The following is a 20460-nucleotide window of genomic DNA, read 5'->3' on the forward strand; positions in this document are numbered from 1 at the left end:
CCCCGACTGTGACAGATGATCCAAACAGCCCGGCGCTGACTCGCTTGTACTATGCAAGCATGTTACTCCAGGAGGTTACAGATAGGCTGCGTGCTTCCTCCGGCACAACTCCTCTGAAATGTCAAAGGTGAGCCGACTGTAGCCCGATGTTAAACACCAGCTTTTAACACATGGTCGTGTTGAGTTTCTGAAAAATTCAGAACCTTGAAGGACCTGAAACTGGATAATGACTTTCGAGAGATTTGAGAAATAAAATGAGAAACATCGGGGCGTAATTGTTAAGACAAACAAACAGTTTTTGGAGCAGCAGAAACAGATGTTCCAGCCAGCCACTGAAATGCAGCGGGACAAAGCCGTACAGGCTGGAGATGGGCAGGGGCGAGGAGGTCTGCTTCTTCTCTGAAGATGGTTTGTTTTCTGTTAATGTAACTGAAATACAGGCTCCGACTAAATATATATATATGTCTATGTTCTCAATGTGATAAGGGAATGTAAACCAATACCACACACACACGCACGGCGCCTTGAGGTAAAAAACACGCTGTCCAGGCGGCTACAGATAATGAAAATACCTCAACAGCAGATATTGTGTGACAGATAAGGACACACATTGATAGAGATTTTTATTGTAGGAAAAAAAAAATGGTGCTTCTGTGGAGCTGGCAGGCTTGATGAAAAGAGCAAAAGACTATGACAGACTGCAAAATAGATCCTGAGCCGCTTTGAAGCTCATTGCAAGTCTTTTTTTTTCCCTCTTATGGTTTGCACTGTTACTTTCTCTAGATGCCTTTTATTATATGCTCATAATCATTTGAGGGAGTGTTCTTTGGCTTGTGTAGCTGTAATATATGTGCCTTAAACATGATGCAGAACACCACATGTATGGGAGAGAACAAAAAGTTCCCCAGGAGGGTTCGACGTGGCACTTTATATCCAGCACTCGCCTCTCTCCCAAAGCAACTATTTTCCTCATCATTGTCAAGCAAACACACGATGAGACCCATTGTTCCGCAGTTGTTATTGTCCTGTGTAGTTCTTTTCTTAATGACTCCGCAGCCTTGGGGAAGATTTCAGGGAGTGAACTTCTGAACCGGACCCTCGCTGACAGCTCACACAGAGAAGTTTTTCAGAACATGAGGGGATTTTTTTTTTTTTTTTTTTTTTTTGCATCCTCAGCGTCTTCCTGTTTGCAAGATTCATTTCTTTTTCCCTTCCTGCAACTGACCCTACTAAATATGCCTGACTTAGTCCGTCGCCTCAGCGCGGGCCCCAAGAGTTAAGAGTCTTTTCTTCTAGAAACTCGGAGCAACCACAGCTTTCTATTTCAAATGTTGAACCAATAAGTCACATCTGACATGGGTTTTTTTTTTTTTTTTTGTCAGAATGTGTGCGCTGTTGAAAAGCCAGCGCAAGGATCAGCAAGACTATATTAAGGCAAAACGAGTGGCTGGCACTCCCCTCCGGCTGACAAACAGGCTACTTGTTTGAAGGGCTGTTTTTCTCCCAGATCAAGAGTGTGAGGCAGTGTGGGTGCTGCTGCTGCCTGCCTCCAGACTTGTGGTTATATGGGTGCCATTTTGGGCCTTCCCTCCTCCAAGATGTGGCCCCTCAGGGAGCAATGGAACCCCTTATTTTTTTAGAAGATATCCAAAATGAGTGGAGGAATTTAAGTCGTATGGTCGGTCCGGCCTTCTACATTGTTCTGGGAGTCTTCTGAGATGGAGCAGATGCTCAGCTGTGTGTATTCTGCCTCGTGATGGATGGAAACACATTTCTGCTTTGACTGACCGTAATCTGTTGAAATGAATTGCCGTCGTCTCTTTGTGATGCTCCCACACGGTAGCAAAGACACACAAACCTGCACAAAGAATGCACCAAGTTAGCATGCGCCACGGTTTCTATATTATTCCTATGTTTTGCTGTTGTCATGAGGTTGTGTTTTTCTTGGCCCAATCGTGGCACTACGTCATCTGCCAAAAGCTCTTCTCACCTCCAGCGCCTCTGCGTTGAGCCCAGCGCCCGGACCCTAAACATGTCTGAGAGGTTTTTATGATTTGACCATGAGCCAGAAGTGAAAAACTCAGATGATGTGTGTGTGTGTGTGTGTGTGTGTGTGTACGTTCGTGTACATTCGTGTATCGCCACAAGTTTGTTTTGCGATCACTTGATTGCCGCACAACAAGCGTGGAGTGTTACAAGGCGAGACGGATAAACATTTAGACAAACTAAATAAAGCGTTTACACACTCTGTTTGGGACTGCATATTTATCTTTGGGTCCTCAGACTTGTACATACAAGACAGCTGGTGTGTTTGTTTGGGTTATTGCAAGAGATTTGTGGAATTGGTGAAGAAGACTAATTATATTTTAACCTTTTTACATGTGTTTGTTTTTGTTCTGCCGGCGAACTGTGGAGCTCAGGCTTTTATGCAGGCAAGGCTGTCTGTCCCGTAACCCCCCCACCCCCACCCTCTGTGAATATATGACCATCCCTCCATTATATTTGTAGAGTCCATTTATCATTCTGAGAAATGAAAAAGCGTACTTTCTTTTCTCAGGCGTCTCCAGTGACAAACAAAGAAAAGGCAAACACGCCTGTAAGTAACCCAATGTACTTTTTATTCCTGCTTGGTTTTAAATCCTCACTGTGTAAAACAGTTTCTTGTTAGTATCTGTTTGGACTCTCTGCCAATTTGTTTTTGTTGCACATGTTTGAAATTACATTATTTAATATATGTTTTAGTTTGAAAGTGCTTTTGGTCGGCAGCCAGAGACCTATCAGGAGGAGACTGAACAGAAACTGTTGTCCGCGTCTCCGCTGCTTGTTGCCGGAGAGACACGAGCGGTGATGGAATCCAGGAGAGTTGGGGAGGGACGGGAGACTGCACCGAGGGGAGAGGGGAAGGGGTGGGGGCAGCTGGATCAGCTCACTGCATGCCCATAGTTCACAGCCGACACGGCAACATTTCAAAACACAGATAGTGTCTGGACTCCCCCGGAGAAGGTGGACATTTGACAAACTTGGATCATTTTTCCCTCCCTTCCATCAGTGTATTTTTGTCTCTCATCTCCCTAATTGAGGCTGATATTGAGGAATGTGAATCTGTGGCCTCCTCTGCCCCGGTGCCACGGCTGCACAATCCCACCACCCCTCTCGCCTGGCGTGATGAATCAGACTCTTGGCACATGTTGGAGATCAGTGTTATAACACACCCTGCGGGCAAGAGGGCCTTCTTGTGCATTCCTCCTTTCCATCAGAATTACCTTTTCGTCTGAACAGACGTTCCCCTGTGGGCTGAAAGGCCTGTGAAATCAGCCGGAAGGGCCCAGAGAGTTCTGACAATGGGGAAGGGTTGTTAGTTACATGCGCTTTGCAAAAGGTCTCGAGGTGGACTTGTATGGTGGCGATACCCGGGGATCTGTTTCCAGTGTCCGAGGCCGCTATTGAGTTTCGCCCCTGTGGTTAATCCCGCTGTTCAGGACCTTGGGAAACAACCGTACCTCTCCGCCCGCCCGCCCGCCCCCCCACCTCTCACAGATTCCCAGGAAAAACAAGACATTGCAGAACAATCTCCAATTAAGATGGGTCTTACATACTGTACCATTCAGTCCCCACTCTCTCTCCCTCCGTCTCAGCCTTTCTACCTCCCTCCCTTTCTCTCCTCTCTCAGCTCCCTTGTTTGTGTCCTCGGCCAACTAGCCTCGGGGCAGTATTAGCGCTGTCTCCCAGGTCCCGGCCCTGGCACTTTGGGAGGGTCGGGCTCTGGTGAACGGAGGCGTTGGGAGGAGGGTGGGGGGTGTGTGTGTCCTTGGTAAACAGGGCTTTGTGGGATGTGACTGTCTGATCCCCGGGGCCTCTCCTTTCATTCCTCCTCTCGTCTGATCCCACACCACGGTGTTGTCGTCAAGGCTGTGGCGTCGCCGAGTTCTGGGACCCGCTTGGCCCCGCCATCACCCCTCGCCTCCCGGACTGCTAATGCTGTGTCCTCCCACACACAGACACACACACAACACACACACACATATACACACACACACACACACACACGGAGAGAGACAGCAGTGTCTTAACAGCAGACTGTCCTTAAAGATGTATCTCATTTGTCTTCTGCAGTCCCGCTTAGTTTAAATGATTTACTGAGGAGACTCGCATTAACTTTCTGCAGGACGTCAGGTTCAGACAAGGGCGCTCATTTTTTATTATGGATCGACTGAACCTCTCCAGTGTGATTTTCTCCTTACGTCTCAAGGGAAAACAAAAGGAACCTCTCTTCTTTACCCTCCTAAGTCCCTTAGTTAATTCCAAATCATGTCTCTCTTTCTCTCGTTCTCTCCTTTTCTTTAGCTCAATCCTCTTGTCTAAGTCTGTCCCACTTTTAATAACGTCTCAGTCTTTAATCAGACAGAGTTAGGCCATACCAGAGGCCCAGCGTTTCCACTCATTAGTTTCCTCTGTGGCCCCGGGCTGCCTCAGTGGGCTCACCCAGACCAATAGAAGAAGCCCATAATGGTCCCCTAGAGACTCTTCTCTCCCGAGGCTCTTCCCAAGTTTCTGGGCTGAAGTGAATGTAGTGAGGCTGAATCATCAGTCAGTTTTGGCAGACGTGGATGCGAACTCAGCCATTATCTGTACGTCTCTATCTCTGAGCCAAATGAAAAGGGAGGAGAAATGAGTCGAGGCTTGGCAACTTTTCACCTCACTGTGAATGTTTCACCTCTTTATACCCCCGTCTCCTTCTACCTCTCTCCCACAGAGCTTTTCTTCCTAGTTTCTCTCCTACGTTTTTTCCCCATGGCCTCTCATCTTCTTGTTTTGAATTTATCTCCCATCTCTTGTGTGTGTGTGTGTGTGTGTGTGTGTGTGTCTCTTTCTTTCTCTGTCTCTTTCAATGTGTCCGTCGCTCTCTCTCTCTCTCTCTCTGTGGAGCTGAGGAATGTGTGTGCTGCAGATCCTCTGTCAGTGAGATGTGGGGCGAGTGCAGACAGGTTTGGGGTATAGCATGTGAATCAGCTTCAGCACACATGTCAGATTAGACCATCATACCAGAAAAGACTTGCTCTTTCTCTTACACCCCACTGCTCCCTCACCTCTTAAAGTCTTTATCTCCACCTCTGATCTCCAATCTCTTCATTCAGTCCCGCCGCAATTGTCACATCTCTTCTCTTTTTTCTTTTTTCTTTTTTTTTTTTTCTTTTTTTTATTGAGTGTATTGGATTCACACTGCTGTGGTATTGATTGTCGGAGCAGTCAGGATCGGCCCCTGTTATCGAATCAGCGCCGGGGCTTCTTCATGATGTTTGCTGCTGGCTTTCATTCAGCTGTGCAGTCGTGTGAAGCCAGAGAGGCCAGGCCCAGCACCAGTTGTGACCTGTTCTTCCTTTGCCCTCCAGGTCTTTGATGCACCGCCGCGTTGCTTTTGTCCCTGTTTACCCAATATGACAGGGATATGGGCCAGCCCCACATGGGGGCAGATGGGGCTTTAAGTAGTTCCTGTAGCGAAGAGGCCTAAAAAGAAGCACAGGTGCTAACACCCCCCCCCCCCCCCAAAAAAAAAACTCGAACCCCTTTCCCTTCCCTGAGGGCAGCCTGTCAGTGTGTTTATTTTCTCCTGTGTCATCACCGGGGATCTCTCTTGTCCTACAAGGGGATGGATGGTGCTATTCCTGTGTCTTGAGTTTTGTATTACTCCCAAGATGGATAAATAAAGGTTCTGCGTCTCAACAGTGCAGTAGATCTCTACTATGGATTCCTCTGGAAGGGAGCGTGACAGATCAAATACAAACTGAGTTACAAAGATTGAGAGAGAGATACAAGCTGTCTAAGAAGTCTGCTGTTTTCTCTCGCTTTCACACACTTAAGCTAGGTGTCAGTCAAACATCTCCCAAACATACATGGGTCAACCCCCGCACCCAAAAAAATAGGAACTTTTCCACTTGAACTCACTGACACTAACCTCATTTATTTTCATAAACTGTCCCTGTGTCTGTGTATCAGCTTTCAACAGCGCAGCGTCTGTTTTGTGTGCAGGATGTCTCTTCAATTTATAGCCGGTCGAGAATGGCCATGCATCTCCAACGTAAGTGCAAAAACAGAGAGTAACACAAGATCAGATTTGGGATAGGAAAGGGGAAATCTGGAACACAGGATTTTTTTTTTTTTTTCCCTTTTAAGTTGTATAGTCTGGAGTTTTGAGTAGAGCAGAGGAGTGAGGGAGTGGGCTGGCCGGAGATCAACAGTGGACCAGGGGAGATGGCTGATCAGACTTCATTTGACAGGGACTTCCTCTTTGCTAAAGGGCAACTCCAAGCTTTTGTCCGGGCGTCTGCTCAGGAGGAAGCAGGACTTGCCGTTCCGTGTAGCCAGCGCTGCCGGCATCAGGACGACTCTCTGTGATGAGGGATACAAGATATCCTTGCAGTGTCTGTCTCCAGTGAGGCGGCCTCATGGTGGCGGATGTCAGAGGAAAGCCAAAAAGATAAGAGGCAGGAATGATGCCCCTGTGTTTCCTCGTTGCGCCAGATCGATGGGGCAGATAGGCAGCTGTGTGTGTGTTTACACAAGGGCACCCAGTCGGGGCTGTGGTGCCCAATGACTACGCCCACTTGGAGGAAGTAAATGGTTAAAGTAAGAGAGAGAGAGAGAGAGAGAGCGGTAGATAAAGAGAGAGGGAGTTACGGAATCAGCTCTGGTTTCTCAGCGTTCTGTGTGCCAATGTGCCCGCGCTTGGCTGTGCATTTTTATAGCACTGTTGTTAATTATTGTAATTATATATCATTATTCCGGCAGAGACAGAAAGATAGTTTCCACTGATGACATGGGGGCAGTGTGCAGGGCCTGTTGCAACTCGTGGGATGGAGAAACGCTAGCCTGCAAGATGTGGGTTTGATGTGCCCGAATGAGAATGCACACACTTTAAACTGGAGGCTAAAATGCGGAGCGTACACCACATACATAATGTAGGATATGTTCAGTCCTACAGTCAAAATTACAGATTGTCATTGTTCAGTCTGAAATTTGAACTACTGAGAAAGCAGCACGATTGTTTTTAGTGGCTCTTAATGTCTCTTTTAAAGCTCTTGTTTTGTGTGGAGTGTTTGGTAATGTGTGTAAAGAAAATGTGCGTGTGTGTGTGTGTGTGTGTGTGTGTGTGTGTGTGTGTGTGTGTGTGTGTTAGTGAAACAGAGAGAGCTTGGGGTGACCTCTGGGGGCTGGTCCAGAGCCACCAGACACCCGCTGGTTCACCCTCTCTCTCTGCTCTTCCCTGACCTTTGACCTCAGGGTGAGAAGGGGGCGTGAGCCAGGAGCTGGGGGAGTTTATTATTTCCTGCCTCTTCTCTCATCATCCTCTCATGTTGCCCTCTGTCACAGAGAAAGACAGAAAGATGAAGAGAGTGAGAGTGAGAACGTAAATAAAGCATCTGTGTCTCATTGGTTAGATCATAGAGGAGCAAACGTCCGCTGGGCATCATTCTCACCTAATGCTGAAACAGCTGATAGTTGATCAGTTGTTCATTCAAGCAAAGTTCAGAGCGTTAGCTTGTTCTCGATTCTCCAGATTTACTGTTTTTGTCTTTTTATATATAACTGTAAATTCTGCTCAAAGCAATTTGTAGAGGTCGCCTTTCCATCTGCTGGCCAGTTTCCACCAGAAAAGTACTCAACAGATTAACCAATAATGAAAATAATCGACCAGTTTACCATACCGCAACCTCGAGAGGAGGCTAAACAAATTGACCCGCTCGATTGTCGAGCAGATGCAACAATGTTTAGGTTGGAGAATGAGGGTAAGAAACCTGTGCAGCTTCACTGATCCCACCCAGACATCATCCTTTTAATTTGACCCACCCTTCAGCCCCGGTCGGCCCTTCCGCTAACGTCTGCGAGCCACCGAAGCGCCAGTGTGAATATCACAGCTGGACGGCCATTGTCCCGCTGGCCTCAGGCTCAAACCCTGGTTACCAACCAGCAACCTGGGATCAAAGCTTGCCCGGATTACTTTTAGAAAAAGGAGGAGGAGGTGCCGCAGTCGGAGGGGGTCGGGTTGAAAAGGATAGAGGAATGCTCCTAATTACGTGCCCTCCACTCCTTTTCTGCCTCTCACTTTGGCTCTTCTCTTGTCTCCCTGTGTGTGTCTGGGCCTGCACTTCAGGCTACAGTGAACCTATGAGGAAGCAACACAGTGTGACAAGAGAGTGATATTAAGAGTGAGGCGACAGTCTCTCCACAGCCACTCCATTAGCGGGAGATCTCGGCAGCCCAGTGGGAGAGAGCAGGGGGGACATTCCAGCCTCCGTGGAGACACTGAAGTGGGTGAGAAGAAGGGTCAGAGGAGAGGGTGGGAGGTGGAGATCAAGGAGTGTGTAAAGAGGATGTGTCGTGAAGATTAGAAGGATTGTCGTATAGGATTCATTTGGAACCTACTGGATCCCCCCCCCCCGCACAGATCTGCCTCTGAAATCTCCCTCCTGCTTATTTTGCTGTTTATTTCTGGCTCATCTCTTCTTCCCCTCATGTGCACGCTGTCATGTTTCCTGGCAGGGCTGTGGTTTCATGAGTTTCTTATCTCCTCTGTGTGTTGCAGGTTTGCTGAACAGACGAAGGTATTGGTGCCGGGCAACACGGCTGCTGACAGGGTTCAAAGTGCACCATGGACAGTGGCCTAAGGGTCCTCCTGTCCACTGTGCTGTGTCTCAGCCAGTCTCTGCTTATCAGCTGCTCATGTAAGTTGTTGTCGTGCTTTGAGCTGTGTAGAGATGGAAGTGATGAGATCTCTTTTCCTGAAAAAAGTAAACTTCCTAGAAGTGACAGTTGCTATGAATATTTGTTTATATGAATATTGAATATTTCTCCCGTATTGAATATTTGAATATTTGTCCAGTATAAAGTGAGATTTCCAATTCTTTTTTAAAGCAGGTCTTTAGTTGCTATATTAATATTGTGAAAGTATTAAAGCCAGGCTCAGAGCCTGCTCACTTTGCTCACTGACCTGTTGTTACTAGATCTCCAGAGAGAAGCCTGAGAGAGGAGATGTAAAACTACACTGAGATGGTTTTTGGTTCTTAAAACGACAAATATATCGTCTTATCAATATCAAAACTTGGAATAAAACAACAACAGTGTAAAATATGGGACCTTTAAACCTCCACGAAAAAATATTTTATATTAATAATGAAGCAAAACACTTTTAATGTGACAGATGTCGCTCATAGCAACATTTATCAATAGCCTGTTTTAGCTTGATATTTGACTACAAACTACGCTCTCAAGCAAGGAGCTGTTTTCAGCAAATAGAGAAAGTGGATCATCCAGCAGCTAAAGACCCAAATGTGTTTTTCAGCAGTTATTAAAGACGAATACAGAGCTAAAAGGACTTGCCTTCACCAGGGGGCCATAAACATAACTCCAAATTAAGACTAATGTTGCTCTGTGTGTGCAGAGTTGGTTTCAGCTTGTTGTCTAGTTTCCTGCTCCCAGCTGGGCAGAAATGTAATTCTTACAACTTTAAAGTTATAATTTGTGACTTTTTTGATACTCATTTCAGTTGAAGACATCAGGTCCACTACAGGAGCAGGAAGGGTTAGCTTGATAGCCATCACAGCAGGCAGAACAGGGCCGGTGCTTTGTGAAGATCAAACGTAATCAGGATGAAGACATCGGCGCTAGTAACATGGTTATACTCAAAATAGATGCTTTCAATTTGTATGGCAAAAACAACACAGCTAATATCTCCCAGAACCTGAGACGTTGCACAGTTAAATAGTCAGTTCACTATTTCTCACTCATCTCAAAGCCAGGAGAAATGTGTGTTGTGGTTTTCTTTGAGCACCTCCGTTGTATTGTTCTGGATGGAGGCAAAAATATGTCTGCATGAGGATGTGTTGCATGTTTTTTTTAATTTGATCTAACGAAGCATCAATGACAAAATTACTGATTGAAGATTCTGAACCTATTTTTCTTTGCTCTTGTCTCCTCACCAGCTCAATATCCTTCCTTTAGCTCTGAGCCCGCCTCCTTGGTTCAGAGTCAAGGCTCTGTAGCTCATCTGCACTGCTTAGTAAGTCCTCCATCAGCTGCGGTTTCCTGGCGCTTCAGAGGCCGTCCCCTGGCCCGGGACACCCTCCCTGGCGTGGAGCTCAACAGGGGCTCCCTCACCATCTCCTCCCTTAAGCCCAGCCATGTTGGCGTCTACCAGTGTGTGGCACGCTTGGACCACGGGCCGGCCATCGCCAGTCGCCTGGCGCGTGTGGACATAGCAGGTCGGTGCACACTTCTACTCACTTCAAAGCAGGCGGGTAAAGAAAGAGAGGAAGTTGCCTTGAGGAAAGGAAGGCCATTTTGTGAGTGTTGAACACTTAGAGAGAAAGCCTTTCCTCAGCTGCCTGCTGCTGAGTGGTGCAGGGGAAGGAAGCAGTAGGAGTTTTTACCTCGGGCACTCTTCCAGATGCCTCTTGACCGGTATCCTTAATGAGCTTTGGGCTTTCCTGTGTAGTGTGTTATGTTCCTGCTGGGATGCTGCTTGCTGTTGGACACTACACCAAAGGGGTTGACCCCGATCTGCAACTGTATCAAGCTGAATAGAATCGCTCACTGCAACAATAAACAAACCCAGTGATCCAACACAAACAGCTCAACTCTCAAGTAGCGCTGTTGGCCTTCGTTCTTGACTACACTCAGACTCGGCGTGTATTGAATGTTTCCTATTCTGCACAGAAAGTCAGTTTAACTAAAGAAATCATGTGTTTTTTTCTGTCCGTGCAGAAATTTCAGAATATGAAGATGGTCGACGGCGGTCATTATCAGTGCAGGAAGGCAGTGCTGTTCTTATAGAGTGTCCTCTACCGCACAGCGTCCCTCCAGCCCTTCCTAGACTAAGAGTGCGAGGGGAGTGGATGGAAGAGTCAACAGGTAAGAAACCACTGAATAAATGTGCAGTTTCTTTTTTATTTTTTGAGGGACGACTTTGACAAGAGTTTAATGATGTGATTCTATACAAAATGAGACAACAGCAAATTGCAGGGGCTGCATTTGTTTTGTATAAAGGTAAAATGTGTTATAATATACCATAAGTGAAAGATTGTGGTGCTACAGAGACGCCCCGGCCTCCAGACGTGAAGGAACAAAAAATCACATCATAATCCTTTTTAGATTTTTTTTCCGTGAAAATGAAATGCAATAATGACCATTCCAACTAAAATTGTGTACGATTTGTTTTTTTGAATATCGTTCATCCCTAATATCGCCTGATATTAATCACATGTAGCATGATTCAAGAATTCATCCATTGTCTGTGTTATCATTGAGACTGCTTTATCTTCCTCCTTTCAGGTGACTTTTTAGTTCTTCCATCTGGAAACCTTCAGATTATGTCAGCGTCAGTCCAGCACCAGGGCATGTATAAATGTGGTGCCTTCAACCCTGTTACCGGGAAAACCGTGGTGCAGCCTCATGGCACCAAGCTGTCAGTGAAAGGTAAGTCTGATGACGCTTAATTTTAAGATTCAGGAGTTTTCTTGTGTCAGCCATGTTTTCTGTTATCTTCTACTAACATAGTGGATTTGTGTGTTTTAGATTCAGACTCCTCCCCCTCAGTGCGGATAGTTTACCCCACCGCCCCAAGGACTGTTCTGGTGCAGAAGTCGCAGCCGCTGACGCTGGAATGTATCGTGTCTGGTAGCCCTGCACCGGCAGCCAAATGGTTTAAGTACGGCAAGGAGGTCACACCGGGGCCTTTTCACCAACGGCAGCACAACAACCTGGTCTTTGTGATGGTGACGAGGAGCGATGAAGGGAGCTACACCTGTGCTGCTGAGACGGAGCAGGGGACTGTGATCAGCGCTAACTACACTGTGAATGTTCTTGGTGAGAAAGAGACGAAGAAAGAGAAGTTACATGGAGAGTCTTTGCAGCAGATGATGGGGGTGAGGTTAATGTTTTTCGTCCTCTCCTCTACAGAGCCGGCGTCTGTTCTGGAGGGCCTGAACAACCAGCTCGTCTCTCCCGGCTCCTCTGCTCGTTTTACCTGCGTAGCAAGAGGAAACCCCTCCCCGAACATCACGTGGCTGTTCAACGCTGACCCCATCACCCCGTCGCAGCGCTTTCAGATCTCTGGGTCCTCACTCGTTATTACAGGTGTGACACCGCAGGACGTGGGCGTCTATCAGTGTCTGCTGGACAACGGCATTGGGTCGGCACATTCATATGGAACGCTTACAACGCAGTCAGGTACGTATCCATTAGTTATCTTCTACTTATGTCCTATTTGGGTTTATTGTATTATTTATTGTGGGTTTACAGAAGGCAGGAAACAGATAATGAAATGTCACGGCACGGTGGTTTTCTTTAACTAAACAATCAAACATTTAGTCTATAACATGTCAGAAATATAGTGAAAAAAGACAATTTCACAGAGCCAAGTCAAATCGCCTGATTTGGCCAAAATACATTTTGTGTTTAAAACGAAAAACCAAGTTTTTCAGGTTTGAGCAACACTTTTCCTTCCAACATGAGTCTGTGTGAGTTGTGTTACAGAAATTCTTGCTAGTGTTAGAAAGGGTTAAGGCATGGTCTCTGTGGGCCTGCGCATACAGTATCTGCAGGGAGTCCTTGCCCTGTGTGTGTGTGTGTGTGTTTTTCTGAGGCTGGTAGGAGAGGCTTGGCCAAGGCCGCCCTCCTCCTGAGCCTTGAACTGAGCTTGAGCGTGAGAGTGAGCTTTGTGCACGCCGTCGGGGATAAGCCCCCGGACGCTGGAATGTAAGGAGTAGCCGTGGAGGGTTATGACGAGGACCAGACCACCCAGCTGTCAACATCATACACAACTGCCTTTTATTTATTAACACATCACAACCCTCCCCCACCACTCTCCCCCAAATCCCCCAAACGCTATACGCCAGGGCCCCATTCCTCAGCTCGCCCCTGTATCTGCAGAGTGATTAATACGGCTACATGTGGTACACAGGGAGTGCGAATCAGACAAAATCAGGATAGTTCACTGCAAAACAATTGCTCCCCTTCCGCAGACCGCGGGAAGAAGAATGAGCTTTAATATCTGTTGCAGCAGAAACAAAAACAGAGCGTGCAGCTGATAAGCGGGATGTGTCCAGCAGATGTAAACACTCTGAGGTCAGTTTGTGTTCACCTGTTTCTCAGGTACCAGGCACCGGAGCTTATCGAATGCCCTTCGCATTCAAAGTAAACAGTATCACTGATGTGTGTAGTCTGTTATTGTAATTCATCACGGAGAGCACTCTGAAATATGTTTGGTTTTATGTTTGGTATCGTTGTTTCCATCACCGTGACAACCCACTGCTTCCATCCGTTCAGTGGGATGTACCACAGGGGAGATGCGTTGTTCTTATTCTGTCATGTGATTGGATGTTTCCTCCCTGTCGTTCCCATCAACACACACTGTGCTCCCCCTGCTCCCAAATGGTCAAGCTAACAGCCACACTATAGCAACAACTAGTGCTAAAAAGATGATTTGATCAGTTGATTGACAGAAAATCAATCAGCAGTTGTGATAATTGATTAATAGATTGTTTATTGAGTAAAAATGCCAAAACATACACTGGTTCCATCTTCTGAAATTTGAAGATCTGGTCCTTCTCTATGTTTAAATCATTGAAAACTGGATGTCTTTTGAAGACGTTTTGACTTTGTCTCTAGACAGTTTGAAACAACAGCTGATAGATTAATTGTAAAATCTTCGCTACATCAGGAAGGAACTATCACTTTTACAATATAAAAACATACACTGACTTTTCCCCTAATAAGTAAAGCTCTGTCTAATCTGAGGCTCTTGTCTGTGCTGGTAATCCTTGGTGATTTACTATCACATTTACTCCCAGGTGTTCTCCTCTAATGGACTGACCTTTTCTGGGAAGGACCTGGCAGGGTTTCTCTGTCCAGGTGTAGTAGCACTTACTGGAGATATATCGCTCCTCTCCATCATGAGGGTGCCGTGGCCTTAATTGCCTCCTCCTGCATCAGTGTGTGTGGAGGAGGAGCCCCGTCTGTGGTTAGGCTATGAGTCAGAGCTGTGGAGAGGCGAGAGTGTTGGAGGGCCGAGGGAGGGAACGAGCAGGAGAGTGTGTAGGACTGGGTGTAGAGCCGGGGTCTGATTCTCTCTGGTATTTTAATGGTTGGCGTGTGGAATGTGTGGCAGCTGGCCGCAGTCCCAGGATCAGGTCTAGTGTTACCAGCTCCGGGCCTGTTTGTTTTACAAAGTGAACCAGTGCCGCACACACCTAAAACACCCCGAAACTGGACCCAGGATCCTGCAGCGTGACCCTGTGGCCAGCCTCGCTGCTTTAACCTCCTTATTCACATGTTTAGATTTTAATATTCAATTATGTTGCTCTTTGACCTCCGCGGTGTGGCTCCAGAGTCCAGAGGTTCCTGCTCTCGTGGGCCTTGCTGTGAGTCCTCCAAAGGTCTTTGAAAAATTCCACCCGGGCTCTGCCAAACCGGCTTCGGCCATAATAAGGCTCCCAGCTCGCATGATTTGCCCAGGTGGACTTCTCTGGCTCTGGTGAAGATTTAATGAGAAAAACAAACAAAGCATGATTATGTAGTGCTGGCGAGATTCAGGTTTTTCTTGTTATTTTATGTAGATTCAAAGGCTTGTTCCAAATGTAAAACTTTCCAGCACTGGTTGTCCTGTGTGGACCTGGAGGGCCACCTCTGTTAGTCACTGACTGAGTAACACTGGTGCCATTGCTTCAGCTTTTATTACACGGCGCTTCCTCCAGCAATGGGCGTCCAAAACTCAGCAGAACCAAGTTCTCAATAAATCAGCTAAAGATTCACAATAAAAATACGTTGTCAAATGAATTATATACATTTATCTTATGCAGGAAATAGAGGATCTTAATCAGAATCTTTTTTTTTTTTACTTGCAGTGTTCATATATGATTGATAATTTACATTTAGGGATGTAAATAAAAATGTTTTAGAGCTTAAAAATTGATTGCAATAACTAAACTACTTAAAGGTCACATTTTCTATAAAGATAGCTTGACATCTCCTTTTTTTGATCATAAATCAGGTCTAAGTTCTACATTAATACTGTGAAAGTATCAAAGCGCTCAGTCCACAAAGAAAATCACACAGCCCGTATTCAGAAACTGAGTCTTAAATCCAGCCGTCAGTCACCGCCCCAAGCCCCGCCCACCCGGACCGTCCAACCTTGCACGATTTGGTTTCTCTGAGTGTTTACCTGAAATCTGCACCAGAGAGAAGCCTGAGAGAGGAGATGAAAACTACATTGAGGTGGTTTTTGGTTCTTAAATCCACAAATATATCTTCTTATGGATCAATACTTAAAATGAAACACAGGAAAAGTGCAAAATATGGACCTTCAATAACTTAAATAAATCTGCTTGGTTGTCACTCACAGGAAGTTTTGTTTGCATTTTCTCAAAATGAAATGGTTTCTTCAAAAGACTTACATAAAATGCGCGTCTTATCTCACAAATCTAGAATCAGTCTTTGTGAAGATGTTTACATGTGGATAACGTTACACAAGTGAGGTTCAGACATTTGCTCTAAATATTGAGACATTTTTTTTGTCCGTATAATTTTATCTAGACAAAGAAATGTTTGCATAGAAGCAGCTTTATTTTTTCGCCTAAATGAGACTATTGATTGTGTTTTACACATCTCAGACAGGCTGTTTAAAAAGAAAGAATGGTGAAACCTAACGACAGTATTTTATAAATACTGAGGGAATATTGCCTTTAAAACTATTGTTTATGCGACTGAACTGTGATCTGTTTGTGTCGTTACGACCTCAGTTATATTTCACATTTGCTCACTGACAGGTTCCCAGCCGGGCTCCACTGCCGCCGTGCTGCTGGAGGCTTCACCATCTCTCCCGTCCATGCAAAGCGACGAGGGCCACGACGACGGCGTGGGCGACACAGTCAGCCTGCCAGCTGACAGGAGCGGTGAGCGCCCTACTCCGGAGGCGCCGATCATCACCAGCCCGCCGCAGACTCACAAGCCCGACATGTACGATCTGGAGTGGAGGGCGGGCCGTGATGGAGGCAGTCCAATCATCGCCTACTTTGTCAAGTACCGTAAGGTGAGGGGGGGGGGGGGGGGGGGGGTGAATACATGCTGCCACATTTCACTTATTTCTTGCCATTGTCTTAAAAAAGTGATTTCAGTTTTACCACAAACACATGACCTTTCCTTGAAGTGTTTCACATTAAACCAGCTGAGAATGGGCGAATGTAATTATTCCATTAAATAAAGAAGGTAGGGCCAGGGCTGGGCTGACTGAGCGTTGGTCATTTCCTCTTTAAAATCCTGTGTTTGCTTCAGTAATAAGCTCACTCTGACTATAAAAACTTCAGCGATACTAGTTAAGACTGTGTTGGCAGCAGGGCTCCGTTTTGCTGGAGTTGGAAACTGTGACAGAAATCTCTAAGGCATTGTTTGTGAGGCCGTTCCCTGTCGTCGTCCAGGCTCGGAAAGAGGCTGAACCGTGGAGGATTATGGGTCGACAGATGATTTTGTTTTTCTCTCTGTCATTTTGAGTCATGTGTTTGTATTTGTCTCTCTCTGTGTGTGTGGCCGTCTGTCTGCGTCTGTGTCTGTGTGTGTGTGTGTGTGTGTGTGTGTGTGTCAGGTCGATGAAATGGGAACAGTGGTGGGGAGCTGGCATACAGTTCGTGTCCCTGGCAGCGAGAAGACCCTGCGGCTGTCGGAGCTGGAGTCCTCCAGTCTCTACGAGGTGCTGATGGTGGCTCGAAGTTCAGCAGGCGAGGGCCAGCCAGCCATGCTCACCTTCCGCACCGGCAAGGGTCAGTCCAACCTCTGGCTCAAACGTGCGCACACACACTCAGACACTATTAAAATAACAGTTATTACCAGTCTAACATTAGGCTGTTTAGTGTTTCTTGTCATATTCCTGGGAATAACTGACCGCTGGAAGACACCACATTCCACATTTTCCAACAAAGCTTCAAGAGAAGGAAGAAAATTTTCAGCTGCCTCAAACATCAACAGTAAATGTCAGGTTTTGGTGTCACTTCCTCTGAGTTAAAGAGCATCTGCTCATTTCATGACTCAACATTTTACACTGACATTCAGCAGAAGTTCAGGAAGTCATTTATGACACATGTCAGAAATTAAACATGCTTCGTTTTTTCCATCAATAGCAGTGAATCTCACTGTGTTTTCTACCTCCAGAGCAAACTCTGCAGAATCACAGTATGTTTGTGACTTATAGAAGAGGAAGCACAATAGAGTACTTTCAGCCACCATAACGTTTGGTCACAGTTACTGTGGACTGAGAAAGATCAATAACTGAAGTAGAAGCAGATGATGAGAGAGGCTGAGGAGAAGTGGATCCACCAAAGCATGAAGTTATTACACTTCATCACTAAATAACTGCTAGACGATTAAAAATGTATCGCACACAGCCACACAGTGAATCTTAAAGGAGATTTTTTTTTTTAAATAACTATGCCCATCACATCCAATATCCAATTATAGTCCTTGATGCAATCATAATGATCGAGGTTTTTGTGCTTTTTAGACAAATAAAAATAAGAACAACCGCAAATGTTCTGAAAACTAACAATAATGCTGTACTGCAGCAGGGTTGAAAAAAATGTTCCCCAGTCAGAAATATGTAAAACACTGCCAAAAACCACGGATATGATTGTATCCTAAGGGTGGTTGTTTCACAAAATGGTCCTGAACTAAAAAAGAAAAAAAAGGAAAAAGAAATGCCACCCAGTCCAAAAACCAGGCTCTTATGTCCAGATGTGGCTTCAGAGTTTGCCAACGTCATCCTCCTAAGAAATATTTGACTCATCTTCATGAAGGTCTGTGAATTTTTTGGGTCTAAACTGTATTCATTAATTCACCTGTTCAGTTTTCTGTGAAATGGATCTCATTTAATGATGCTTGTTTCAAAACCTCTTCTTCATTGACAGCAATATAATACTGAATCCAAATACTGTTTCCATCTAAAACAGTCAAATAAAAAAAAATATGGAGGGCAAAAAATATCAGTCAAGAGTCTTAAAAAGCCCCCACATGTAATTACTCTTAATCTGCAGACATTAAAATCCTCCAGATACCCCAAACAGAAACTCTGTATCCTCAGTGGCAACTGCTTCTACTAAATTGATGTTTTTTTTTTAATCTTTACTTAAGAATCTTCTTAATATAATTATCATGAAGTTTCATGTGACTGTTCTGTTTTTGGATACACACTCCTCCAAGCTGTCAGGAGTTGTCAAGTGGAAACCTGAACCCCACCCTGATAAAACCAGAACAGCTCTGAAACCAAGGGAGGAAATTTTAGATTTCAGAGCCAACATCCGGAGCTGTTCCATGTGCTTTTGGTGGAACTGATAGCCCTGAAAACCTGTCGCGCCTTGTTTTCTTACTCCCGGCCTTTCTTTTTCTTTTTTTCTCTCTCTCTCTCTCTCTCTCTCTCTCAGAGAAGAGCACCTCCTCCAACAAGAATCCGTCCAAGCCTCCCGTCGTCTCGATGCCGCCCAAAGCTCCGGAGGACAAAACTCCCAACACACACTTTGGAGTCATCATACATGACAGAGGTAAATGTAGACACAGTCTGCTGCTGCTGCTGCTGCAGCTGCTGGCCTGTGCACAGATGTTGACTGTGGGATGTTTCTAACGGGGCTTTCTGTCGCATCGATAGTTCATGACCAGACCGTGCTGAGTCGATCTCTGAGCTTGATGTTTAGATGTGGTCTGCGTTGTTTCTTGTGAAGCGATAGTTGACACCCTGTAATGACTCTGTGGATGAAGGATGCTGTAAGCAGAAAGCTGAGAGATTTCACACAACTTTAGGGTCACATCTGAGTGTGTGTGTGTGTGTGTGTGTGTGCATGTTTTACTCGAATTACAAGCTGAAACTCATATTATTCTTTTCACTAACCCTCTCTCCTCCGTCTCTCACTCTCTCCTGCCCTCTCTAACTTTGTGGCTAAGAGCTCAGGCAGTAAGTACACATTCTTCCATGGCATGCCACTTCACTGTGATGTGTATTCTGTCCTCTTTGCTGCCTCTGTGAACTTGTTCCATCCTCTCCTGAAGATGAGACACAACGATGCCTGTTCTCATTGCTTCTCTGTGTGTTTTTGTAATTGGATTCACAGAAGTCTGCACCACTCAAAGTATGTCCCTTTTTGTCCCAGTGCCGGAGGCCCCCGATCGCCCAACCATCTCCATGGCGACCGAAAGCTCGGTGTATGTCACCTGGATCCCGAGGGCGAACGGCGGCTCTCCGATCACGGCCTTCCGCGTGGAGTACAGGCGCGGCCGCAGCGCAGAGTGGGTTGTGGCTGCGGATAACATCTCGCCTCTCAAACTGTCTGTGGAAGTTCGCAACCTGGAGCCTGGTGAGTTTTCACATAGTTGAAAACTTTTCTTTACAGTCCAGTGGAGCGTGACGTGATTCCTCTGCCCAGATAAGGGTTTTTTGATCCTTCGCCGAGTGAGAAAAACTGAAAGAAAAAACCACCAGTCGTCATCATCCAGTGACTAGTCTGTTTTAATTTTATTTTCCCGCCTAGATTTTGATCAGTCAGCCTTAATCCAGACTGATGTTACCTGTCTCACTGCTGCATACAGGACTGACTCGTTCATCCAGCTGATATCTGACTGTTTTAGTTCATGAGTGACTGACAACTGTTGTCCCAAAGGTTTTAAAGCAAACATCGTCATGTTCCACGAGCAAAGCAGCAAAGATTTGTTCACACTTCTTACCTCTCAACTTCAGCTAAATGATGAGGCTAAAATGACTCAGAAGCTCAGACTTGAGCATCACCATAACCGGTTGTGATTCATTGATAGATGCCTACCGATGCCGTTCAGTCATTCCTCAGCGCCACCGGACTGTAACACAGCCTTCCTCATTGTATCCCTTTCTCAGGCTCCACCTACAAGTTCCGCGTCGTAGCCATGAACATGTACGGCGAGAGTCCCCACAGCATCCCCTCCAAGCCGTATCAGGTGCCGCAAGCCAGCCCGCGTATGGCAGACCGCCCCGTGGTCGGACCTCACATCTCCTCCACGGACGCCATCAGCGACACACAGATCATGCTGCGCTGGACTGTGAGTACACCACTGACACACACTACGCTTACTGCGAGTGGAGTTTATAGATCCTTTACGTGAGGAAGAAGTCAGACAGGGCAATGACAAGATCATAAAGGCTTTAAACAAACTTTTCTGGGAGTAATGGCAAACTTGGCCTTGGCACAGGTATGACCTGCTGCGCTTACCGTAGTTTTCCAGTTCAATGAGAGATTATTGCTAGAATTTCAGATGCGTTCACTGCCAGTTTTACCTTTTGAATGAAGCTGTTGAGATAAAGTGTTGGCTTGTTTAATACCTATCTGACTGTGTTAACACTGCTCTGTGTTTTCACGAGGTCAGAACTTGACACTTGAATGGTTTTGCTTTCAAGTCTTAAGT

General features: G+C 45.9%; 1 protein-coding gene across 2 annotated transcripts in view; it reads left to right on the plus strand.

Annotated features, from left to right (window-relative positions):
- Positions 1-20460, plus strand: part of cdon (cell adhesion associated, oncogene regulated) — a 33171-nt gene that overhangs the window by 4686 nt on the left and 8025 nt on the right. The window contains exons 2-12 of one of the 2 annotated variants that reach the window (XM_087176553.1): positions 8582-8720; positions 9978-10256; positions 10759-10905; positions 11326-11469; positions 11569-11859; positions 11953-12222; positions 15819-16081; positions 16631-16805; positions 18459-18575; positions 19140-19382; positions 19916-20097. In XM_087176553.1, the coding sequence (XP_087032679.1) occupies positions 8648-8720; positions 9978-10256; positions 10759-10905; positions 11326-11469; positions 11569-11859; positions 11953-12222; positions 15819-16081; positions 16631-16805; positions 18459-18575; positions 19140-19382; positions 19916-20097 (2184 nt within the window). In that variant the 5' untranslated portion in view covers positions 8582-8647. The remainder of the gene's footprint in view (positions 1-8581; positions 8721-9977; positions 10257-10758; positions 10906-11325; positions 11470-11568; positions 11860-11952; positions 12223-15818; positions 16082-16630; positions 16806-18458; positions 18576-19139; positions 19383-19915; positions 20098-20460) is intronic. The other variant, XM_023416060.2, reaches the window with a different exon arrangement.

This window comes from Seriola lalandi, unplaced genomic scaffold, assembly GCF_002814215.2.
Source record: "Seriola lalandi dorsalis isolate HSWRI2012SDOR001 ecotype SW California unplaced genomic scaffold, Sedor1 jcf7180002054560, whole genome shotgun sequence".
In the NCBI taxonomy this organism is placed as follows: domain Eukaryota; kingdom Metazoa; phylum Chordata; class Actinopteri; order Carangiformes; family Carangidae; genus Seriola; species Seriola lalandi.